At 45.1% G+C, this 11038-nt stretch overlaps 1 protein-coding gene across 1 annotated transcript in view; it reads right to left on the bottom strand.

The window, feature by feature from the left end:
* LOC129844773 (voltage-dependent calcium channel subunit alpha-2/delta-1-like) overlaps positions 1–11038 on the bottom strand; it is a 127500-nt gene that overhangs the window by 90003 nt on the left and 26459 nt on the right. The window contains exon 2 of the mRNA XM_055912878.1: positions 613–694. Within this exon, the coding sequence (XP_055768853.1) occupies positions 613–694 (82 nt within the window). The remainder of the gene's footprint in view (positions 1–612; positions 695–11038) is intronic.

Here is an 11038-nt window from a genome sequence, read left to right as displayed (position 1 = left end):
AAGAGGAGGAGAGGTGTCATCAGGTTATAGCAATCAACACAAGGGATGTGTCCCAAAAGGCACCCATATTCCCCATATAGTGCACTACTTATGACCAGAGCCCCCTACACAGGGAATAGGGTGTCATTTGGGATGCAGCCAGAGTAACAGCTCGTCCTAACTGTCCATATCATGTAAGCTTGTTAGGGAAGTGCATAGGGATGTGGTGTTTGGAGTTGACACTGATAGTCCTTGAGTGTGGACATTCCCCTAGCAGAATACTGTAAGCAGATGTCCCACACATCACTAATGAGATGGCACTTTGTAAAGTCCAGATCTGTTGTGACAACCATCATTGTATTGGATGTGACACACATCAAACAGGAGAGGTCAGGAGTATGTGCGTGAATGTGTGTGTGCACGTGTGTGTGCCTGTATGTGTGTGTGCGTGTATGGGTGTGTGCACGTGTGTATATTGATTGTTGAATGATGGGACAGAAATCCAGAGTTGTGGATGTGTGACTATGGGGTTGCAGGCATCCTGTGCGTTTGAGAGGAGTGTGGTGGTGTGGTATATACACGTTTGTGCACATCTGTGTGCCTATGTTTACAAGGTGTTCCTGTGTGTTCCACCTGTGTGAGGTTCTGCACTCTGCTGGCTGTGTCCGTCAGTGTGACCAGCTCCTGCTGCATCTGCTCCACCCATTCCTTTATCCTGAGGAAACAGTGAAAGCCCCGATTAAAATCATTCAAATGAATTTACTTCCTGTAACTCATCCAATCCGATGCTCAAATTGTGTTACTTATCCAATCACATCGATATCGCTGAACTGCTGTTATCAGGATCATATTGAATTGGCACCAAATACCCTATACAGAAACAAAACAATAGTTAACTTTCTCAATAAACTGTCTGTACCCTATACAGAAACAAAACAATAGTTAACTGGTTCAATAAACTGTCTGTACCCTATACAGAAACAAAACAATAGTTAACTGGCTCAATAAACTGTCTGTACCCTATACAGAAACAAAACAATAGTTAACTGGTTCAATAAACTGTCTGTACCCTATACAGAAACAAAACAATAGTTAACTGGTTCAATAAACTGTCTGTACCCTATACAGAAACAAAACAATAGTTAACTGGTTCAATAAACTGTCTGTACCCTATACAGAAACAAAACAATAGTTAACTGGTTCAATAAACTATCTGTACCCTATACAGAAACAGAACAATAGTTAACTGGCTCAATAAACTGTCTGTACCCTATACAGAAACAAAACAATAGTTAACTGGTTCAATAAACTGTCTGTACCCTATACAGAAACAAAACAATAGTTAACTGGTTCAATAAACGGTCTGTACCCTATACAGAAACAAAACAATAGTTAACTGGTTCAATAAACTGTCTGTACCCTATACAGAAACAAAACAATAGTTAACTGGTTCAATAAACTGTCTGTACCCTATACAGAAACAAAACAATAGTTAACTGGTTCAATAAACTGTCTGTACCCTATACAGAAACAAAACAATAGTTAACTGGTTCAATAAACTGTCTGTACCCTATACAGAAACAAAACAATAGTTAACTGGTTCAATAAACTGTCTGTACCCTATACAGAAACAAAACAATAGTTAACTGGTTCAATAAACTGTCTGTACCCTATACAGAAACGGAACAATAGTTAACTGGTTCAATAAACTGTCTGTACCCTATACAGAAACAAAACAATAGTTAACTGGTTCAATAAACTGTCTGTACCCTATACAGAAACAAAACAATAGTTAACTGGTTCAATAAACTGTCTGTACCCTATACAGAAACAAAACAATAGTTAACTGGTTCAATAAACTGTCTGTACCCTATACAGAAACAAAACAATAGTTAACTGGTTCAATAAACTGTCTGTACCCTATACAGAAACAGAACAATAGTTAACTGGCTCAATAAACTGTCTGTACCCTATACAGAAACAAAACAATAGTTAACTTTCTCAATAAACTGTCTGTACCCTATACAGAAACAAAACAATAGTTAACTTTCTCAATAAACTGTCTGTACCCTATACAGAAACAAAACAATAGTTAACTGGTTCAATAAACTGTCTGTACCCTATACAGAAACAAAACAATAGTTAACTGGTTCAATAAACTGTCTGTACCCTATACAGAAACAAAACAATAGTTAACTGGTTCAATAAACTGTCTGTACCCTATACAGAAACAAAACAATAGTTAACTGGTTCAATAAACTGTCTGTACCCTATACAGAAACAAAACAATAGTTAACTTTCTCAATAAACTGTCTGTACCCTATACAGAAACGGAACAATAGTTAACTGGCTCAACGGTGTATACAGTATGGATGAAGTAAACACTGAAAGTGTATGAAGTTCACAGTGAGAGTGAGTGGTTCCTTCATTGTTCTGAAGAGAAGAGGTCCATATGTAACCATAAGACCAAAATGTGTTATAAACAAATGGATTGATACACATTGAATAACCAGCATTGCTGCCATTTTGAACACATTTTTGTCCTCTGTTGAAAACGTTTTGATACAGCGTGCCCTATTGAACACGAAATCTGGTCACATACAATAGCGATGAAATCTGCTCATGGTTGACGTGGGGATTGTGGACTGCATTGGTTCATTCATTCCACTAGCAGTAGGGAATAGTCTAGAAGTGGGTGAATGGTCCATCCACAGGTAAACACAGTGGTTGAGTGTGCACATTCCAAACAGCGGGTAGCGGTGTGTCTAAATAAAACACCTAAATGCAGACCCAGAGGAGACATGGGTGTGTCCAAAATGGCACCCTATTCCCTACATAGTGCACTACTTTAGACCAGAGCCCTATGGGAGCCTTATGGGCCCTGGTCAAACCTAGTGCAATATATAGAGAATAGGGTGCCATTTGGGACTCATCCCTGATTTGAAGGACACCCGTAGCAGTACATGAACCCTCAACATAGTTAGGGGAGGAAGTATGAATCCATATCCATGAACTCATCAAGTGTCAAACACCTAGATGAATCTTATTACTTGACAAGTGAGACGTGGTACAGGCTCATCTTCTAGGGAGAAATACACACAAACACACACACACACAAGCATGCACCCGCACACACACACACACACAAGCATGCACCCGCGCACACACACACGCACGCACACACACACACACACACACACACACACACACACACACACACACACACACACACACACACACACACACACACACACACACACACACACACACACACACACACGTGAATAAAAACATGCAGGCAGGCACACACCTTGCCCCCCCTCTCCCAACACACACAAACCTGTTAAAAATCCTTGTCAATAACCATTAAAAATGCCTGACTGGGGGTCATAAGGGAAATTAACCATTTTCTCCCAGGTGTGTTTTAACCCATTCCACTATACAGAAGTGCATTAGCCCTTGACTTTGGATACGTGTTATGTTATCCTATCTAATAACCCACACTGCAATGTGACTAGGGCTCGTGCTGTAAAACGTACAGAACCAGTCAAATGTTTGGACACACCTACTCATTCAAGGGGTTTTCTTTATTTTTACTATTTTCTACATTGTATAATAACAGTGAAGACATCAAAACAATGAAATAACGCATATGGAATCATGTAGTAACCAAAAAAGTGTAAAACAAATGAAAATATATTTTATAAGTGATATTCTTCAAAGTAGCCACCCTTTGCCTTGATGACAGCTTTGCACACGCTTGGCATTCTCTCAACCAGCTTCATGAGGTAGTCACCTGGAACGCATGTCAATTAACAGGTAGGCCTTGTTAAAAGTTAATTTGTGGAATTTCTTACCTTTTTTAAATTTAAAGCCAATCAGATGTGTTGTGACAAGTTGTTATTTAATAGTTTTGATGTCTTCACTATTATTCCACAATGTAGAAAATAGTAAAAATAAAGAAAAACCCTGGAATGAGTAGCTGTGTCCAGACTTATGACTGGTACTGTATATATGGCTCAGAGAAGCAGCTGTCTGGGGTGGCTTGGAGGCAAGACTGGAGTACTATCAGCACATTTCTGATCACACACACACACACGGCTACGCACTCATTCACGCTCACACACATGCTCACACACATACGCTCACACACCTTTCATCCTAACCCCTCCATGAAGATATCAGTGCATGACATACCCTTGAGCCAGCACCGTTGAGCCAGCACCACTGAGCCAGCACCACTGAGCCAGCACCACTGAGCCAGCACCGCTGAGCCAGCACCACTGAGCCATCACCACGGAGCCAGCACCACGGAGCCAGCACCACGGAGCCAGCACCACGGAGCCAGCACCACTGAGCCAGCACCACTGAGCCAGCACCGCTGAGCCAGCACCACTGAGCCAGCACCACGGAGCCAGCACCACTGAGCCAGCACCACTGAGCCATCACCGTTGAGCCAGCACCGCTGAGCCAGCACCACTGAGCCAGCACCACGGAGCCAGCACCACGGAGCCAGCACCACTGAGCCAGCACCGCTGAGCCAGCACCACTGAGCCAGCACCATTGAGCCAGCACCACGGAGCCAGAACCACGGAGCCAGAACCACTGAGCCAGCACCACTGAGCCAGCACCACTGAGCCAGCACCATTGAGCCAGCACCACTGAGCCATCACCACTGAGCCAGCACCACTGAGCCAGCACCACGGAGCCAGCACCACTGAGCCAGCACCACTGAGCCAGCACCACTGAGCCAGCACCACTGAGCAGCACCACTGAGCCAGCACCATTGAGCCAGCACCACGGAGCCAGCACCACGGAGCCAGCACCATTGAGCCAGCACCACTGAGCCAGCACCACTGAGCCAGCACCACTGAGCCAGCACCGCTGAGCCAGTACCGCTGAGCCAGCACCACTGAGCCATCACCACGGAGCCAGCACCATTGAGCCAGCACCACTGAGCCAGCACCACTGAGCCAGCACCACTGAGCCAGCACCGCTGAGCCAGCACCACTGAGCCAGCACCACTGAGCCAGCACCACGGAGTCAGCACCACTGAGCCAGCACCACTGAGCCATCACCGTTGAGCCAGCACCACGGAGCCAGCACCACGGAGCCAGCACCACTGAGCCAGCACCACTGAGCCAGCACCACGGAGCCAGCACCACTGAGCCAGCACCACTGAGCCATCACCGTTGAGCCAGCACCACGGAGCCAGCACCACGGAGCCAGCACCACTGAGCCAGCACCACTGAGCCAGCACCACTGAGCCAGCACCACTGAGCCAGCACCACTGAGCCAGCACCGTTGAGCCAGCACCGTTGAGCCAGCACCACTGAGCCAGCACCACTGAGCCAGCACCACGAAGCCAGCACCGCTGAGCCAGCACCACTGAGCCAGCACCACTGAGCCAGCACCACTGAGCCAGTACCACTGACACACCGCTGCTCATAGCTCTTAGCTCACAGCAGGAATAGCTTCTAGGGGTCACAGTAAGGTCCTAGCCTGTAGAGTCAGCTTTTGTCTGCTATGTGCAACAGGGTGCGCTCTGGAAATGTGTCCCTTGGTCCTATCCAACAGGCTAGGCAGATGCAACAGGTGCCCTCGGCAACGAGGTCCTCTGTTAAAATTTAAATGTGTTGCCGCTGCACTTAGAAGAGCATTTGGACAGGAAATGCAGAGAGAAACAGCTCACGTAGAACGCAGCATTTATAAAATAATGAATAGACTTCATATTCTCTATGATGAGGCTCTACAGACTGAACATATGGGCTGACTATTTTGAATCCTTCTCTGAATAGTGACCTTATGTTCCAGTTTTTATGCCGTATTCCCTCAGGTAACCAACAACAGGTGGAAGAGCTTAGTAAATCTGGCCAAAAGCCAACTCTGCTTCGCGATTAAACGATGATTAGTTCTTACAGTATCCAATACTGTATAATAACTACAGACAGACGGTACAGCCTATAGCCAATTTGTTGTGTGTGTGTGTGTGTGTGTGTGTGTGTGTGTGTGTGTGTGTGTGTGTGTGTGTGTGTGTGTGTGTGTGTGTGTGTGTGTGTGTGTGTGTGTTCAGCCCCATAACTCGTTTGAATCAGGAGAGGCAGCCGGTAATGAGGAGAGGGGAGCAACAATAAACCTTGTCCCATGGAGGGGCCACCGTTTCTGAGTAAAGATAATGTAACTGTCCTGTAGCCTCTGGCAGCTATGGAGGACCCAGAGGTCAGAGTGTTGGCTCAAAAATGACACCACATTACTATTGGTACACAGTGAACTAACAACTGTGATAAAAGCATTGCGAAAAAGCTTGCTTCATCTAAAGTCAAGAATGAGGGTTCTTGTATTGTTTAACCTGTTGGGGATGGGGGCGCTGTTTAGACTATTTATGCTAATGTGGCTAATTTTTTAAACGGCTTCCCACAAAATCCTTGATCGTACAATATGCATATTATTATTATTATTGGATAGAAAACAGTCTATAGTTTCTATAGGAGTTGAAATTTTGTCTCTAAGTGGAACAGAGCCCATTCTACAGCAATTTCCCTGACATGGAGTCAGATTTGAGAAACGTTGGCCACTTTTCTGAAGTCATTTAAACGGGCACTGTCGTTGCTATGACTATACGGACACTTCTTACGTCTTCCCCTGGATGCCTTTACGTGATGACGATTCCAACGGGCTCGATTGCTCGTTCACAGGCCCTACAAATGAAAAAAACCTTTAGCTAGCAAGTCTTTTCTTGCTGCGTAACGCGCGTGGAAGACACCGACCCTCTCCTGTTCCAAGCGTTAGTTTAGCCTGTTATATTTCTCCGGTCATCTTTTCACTCGTTATAGGAGTTACAAACATCACAAAGTAGTTAATTTAAAGCGTTTTATAGCAATTTATATCCGTTTAGTGCGATTTTGGGACATTTATTTTTGCAACGATGTGAAAAGTTGGTCACGCTTTTCAGTTCATCCCGAACGTAGTTGACATTTCCACATGGCAAGAGGACAGCTTTCCACCAAAAGACGATTTCTCCCAAGAAAGGATCCTTTGCCCAAGATACTGATGGAAGAACAGCTCAAGGTAGGACATTTTTATTATGATAAATCGTGTTTCTGTCGAAACATTTTAGTGGCTTAGGATGCCATGTTTTTTGACGTAGCTTCGCTTGGCGCAAACTGTATTGAAAAGTAAGGATAAATTAAAAAATGTAATAACGCAATTGTATTAAGAATTAAATTGTCTATCAATCCCTGTCCACCCTATATTTTTTAGTCACGTTTATGAGTATTTATGTATAAGAGTAGATCACTGTCTAAGTGGCGCAAGGACGTTTTCTTTACCAGCTTGTCTACATTTCACATTGTCTAACCATGATTTTGGTGGCTAAATATAAACATTTTCGATCAAACTGTATATGCATGTTGTAATGTGATGTTACAGGAGTGTCATCGGAAGAATTCTGAGAAGGTTAGTGAAAAAATTAATATCTTTTGGCGATGTTGACTTTTATCGCTCACTTTGGCTAGAATCAATGCTGGGCTGCTAATTGCTATGTGCTAAGCTAATATAACGATTTATTGTGTTTTCGCTGTAAGACACTTAGAAAATCTGAAATATTGTCTGTATTCACAGGATCTGTGTCTTTCGATTCGTGTATGCTGTGTATTTTTACGAAATGTTTGATGATTAGTAGTTAGGTAAACACGTTGCTCATTGTAATTATTCTAGTCCATTTGTGATGGTGGGTGCAATTGTAAACTATGCCATATACCTGAAATATGCACTTTTTTCTAACAAAACCTATCCCATACCATAAATATGTTATCAGACTGTCATCTAATGAGTTTTTTTGTTGGTTAGGGGCTATAAATATCTTAGTTTAGCCGAATTGGTGATGGCTACTGGTGTTGGTGGACAAATAAAAGATGGTGGAATATGCTAATGTGTTTTTTAGGTAATAGATGTACATCTTTACATATTGTGTCTTCCCTGTAAAACATTTTAAAAATCGGAAATGTTGACTGGATTCATAAGATCTGTGTCTTTCATTAGCTGTATTGGACTTTAATGTGTGAAAGTTAAATATTTTAAAAAAATATTTTTTTTGAATTTCGCGGCACTGGTTTTTCAGTGGGGGGGGGGGGGGAGTGCCGCTAGCGCCACGCTGATCCTAGACAGGTTAAAAAGACGAGCTCTACCTCAACACATAATGTAAAAAGTGCAATGTTACCACAAAGAAGGAAAAGCAATGCTTTTCTCTCAAAGACAAACCATGAAGTAATATCTAAAAAAGAGGTTTCAACACTTAAAGAGCTCAACAAAGCCCCCTGAGAGGATGGAAACTTGGAGCGGGTCATGGAAAAATGAGATAACGTCGCCCTACCCCCTCCCCCTCTCATCTCTCACTCTCCCTAGCGAAGGGGAAACGGAGGAAGGGGGTGTGGGCTTTGAGGCGGGAAAACCCAAAATGGCTGGTGAGCCAGAGAGAGAGAGAGAGAGAGAGAGAGCCAAGCAATACAGCCAGTTGCACACTCCGGGGCTGGGACTGAGTGGAGCCTTGTGAAACTCAGCCAAGTGTAAAGAGAGAGACCCATAACCCCCTAGAGCCTTTTCTCTCGCTGTCTTGCTGCTTGTGTTCTTAACATCCCCCACTTACACAACAGACTGTGCACATTTGGAAAACGGCGGCAGTTTTTCATTTTCTCTTTCTTGCCATCCTCCTCTTACACATTGCAATGTTTAGGTTTGTTTTGCTCTGTGGAGTGAGCAGAGCGCAGATCAACACGGGTACACTGCTGGAGGTGCACCCGAGGAGAGAGAGGACTGGTTATTATTTTGGATGAATAAATAATCTGATATGCAGAGAGAGAGCCTCCACTTTAAAAGAAATGACATGGACCTCCCACAAGGTTTCTTGCCGAGACATTTCAATTTAAATGCGTGTCTGTGAATTCCAAACGGAGAGGTGGTGATTTTTTTATATGACTACATGGGAATAGATGCGGACAGGACAAATGATCACTATTGAATCAGTTAAGACGTGTTGTCCTGCTTCGTGCAGTATTGCATTCGGTTATTTTGTCAAAGACATATGATAACTTCAGTGTTTTCATTTATTTTCACAAAATCAGTAAGCCATCCAAATACACCCCACCACATACAGGTGATTAGACAAAGATATTTAAATTGTTCAGAGAATTCATTGGAGAGTTCCCCACTACTGTCAATGAGGATATTTTGGTTCATCTTTTGATTCAATCTTTCAATTGCATCTTAGCCTCACAGAATTAGCCTCTCATATATTTAACCTATTAACCTTGTACAGTAGCTGGTGATTAGACAAATATTTCTCTCTCTGTAACAGAAGACGCCTCCCCAGACCAGCTGTCACCTGTGTGTATTGGAAACGATTGAAACCAGAGCACAGGGGCCTTCAGAGGACATAATGGGGTTCAAAGGTGAAGGGGTAAGGTGCCCCTCTTAGCCTAATCTGTGTGTGTATGTGTGCGCGTGAGCGAGTGTGCGCGCGCGTGTGTGTGGAGTTGAAAGGGTCTGTATTATGTACAGTAACTCATCAACTGAAGTGCTATATCGGGGGTGTGATGAGGCATAAATTAGGACAAATGTTTCCCCGAGTGTTCCCCGAGTGTTCCCCGAGCGTTCCCCGAGCGTTCCCCGAGCGATCCCCGAGTGTTCCCTGACTGTTCCCCGAGTGTTCCCCGAGTGTTCCCCGAGTGTTCCCCGAGCGTTCCCTGAGCGATCCCCGAGTGTTCCCTGACTGTTCCCCGACTGTTCCCCGAGTGTTCCCTGACTGTTCCCTGAGTGATCGCTGACTGTTCCCCGAGTGTTCCCCGACTGTTCCCCGAGTGTTCCCCGACTGTTCCCCGAGTGTTCCCTGACTGTTCCCTGACTGTTCCCTGACTGTTCCCCGAGTGTTCCCCGAGTGTTCCCTGACTGTTCCCTGACTGTTCCCTGAGTGATCGCTGACTGTTCCCCGAGTGTTCCCCGACTGTTCCCCGAGTGTTCCCTGACTGTTCCCTGACTGTTCCCTGAGTGATCGCTGACTGTTCCCCGAGTGTTCCCCGACTGTTCCCCGAGTGTTCCCCGACTGTTCCCCGAGTGTTCCCTGACTGTTCCCCGAGTGTTCCCCGACTGTTCCCCGACTGTTCCCCGACTGTTCCCTGACTGTTCCCCGAGTGTTCCCCGAGTGTTCCCTGACTGTTCCCTGAGTGATCGCTGACTGTTCCCCGAGTGTTCCCCGACTGTTCCCCGAGTGTTCCCTGACTGTTCCCTGAGTGATCGCTGACTGTTCCCCGAGTGTTCCCTGACTGTTCCCTGAGTGATCGCTGACTGTTCCCCGAGTGTTCCCTGACTGTTCCCTGAGTGATCGCTGACTGTTCCCTGACTGTTCCCTGAGTGATCGCTGACTGTTCCCCGAGTGTTCCCCGACTGTTCCCTGACTGTTCCCTGACTGTTCCCTGAGTGATCGCTGACTGTTCCCTGACTGTTCCCTGAGTGATCGCTGACTGTTCCCTGACTGTTCCCTGAGTGATCGCTGACTGTTCCCCGAGTGTTCCCTGACTGTTCCCTGACTGTTCCCTGACTGTTCCCTGACTGTTCCCTGAACGTTAGAGTAGGATCTGACCCCAAGTGCCCTAGAAACACAGTATTTAACAGTACTATCCCCAATCAGGTCACCTCTCTCAAAGACTTGGAAACAACACCATATGTTACAGTACAGCACTAAGAGTAACGAACAATAAAACAAATATATATATACTGTATACAGTATATATCATTATAATCACGTAGATGCAGTGAAATGTGTTGTTTTACAGGGTCAGCCATAGTAGTACAGCACCCCTGGGGCCAATTAGAGTTAAGTGCCTTGCTCAAGGGCCATAGTGAACATGTTGCCCAAGAATAACGTGTTTAACCAATAACCACGCACAACACAGAGCAGAGCGTCCAATCCCAGAGCCCGTTACAGAAGAGTGGGAAGCCCAGAATAGCTTGTCTGACTCAGAGTGAGAGCATCATTGTCTGACCTCTGGCTGGATTAGCCCTCGGG

This window comes from Salvelinus fontinalis, unplaced genomic scaffold (assembly GCF_029448725.1).
Source record: "Salvelinus fontinalis isolate EN_2023a unplaced genomic scaffold, ASM2944872v1 scaffold_0228, whole genome shotgun sequence".
Lineage (NCBI taxonomy): Eukaryota > Metazoa > Chordata > Actinopteri > Salmoniformes > Salmonidae > Salvelinus > Salvelinus fontinalis.
The sequence above is the reverse complement of the archived record's forward strand: the minus strand, read 5'-3'. Positions and strand labels throughout refer to the sequence as shown.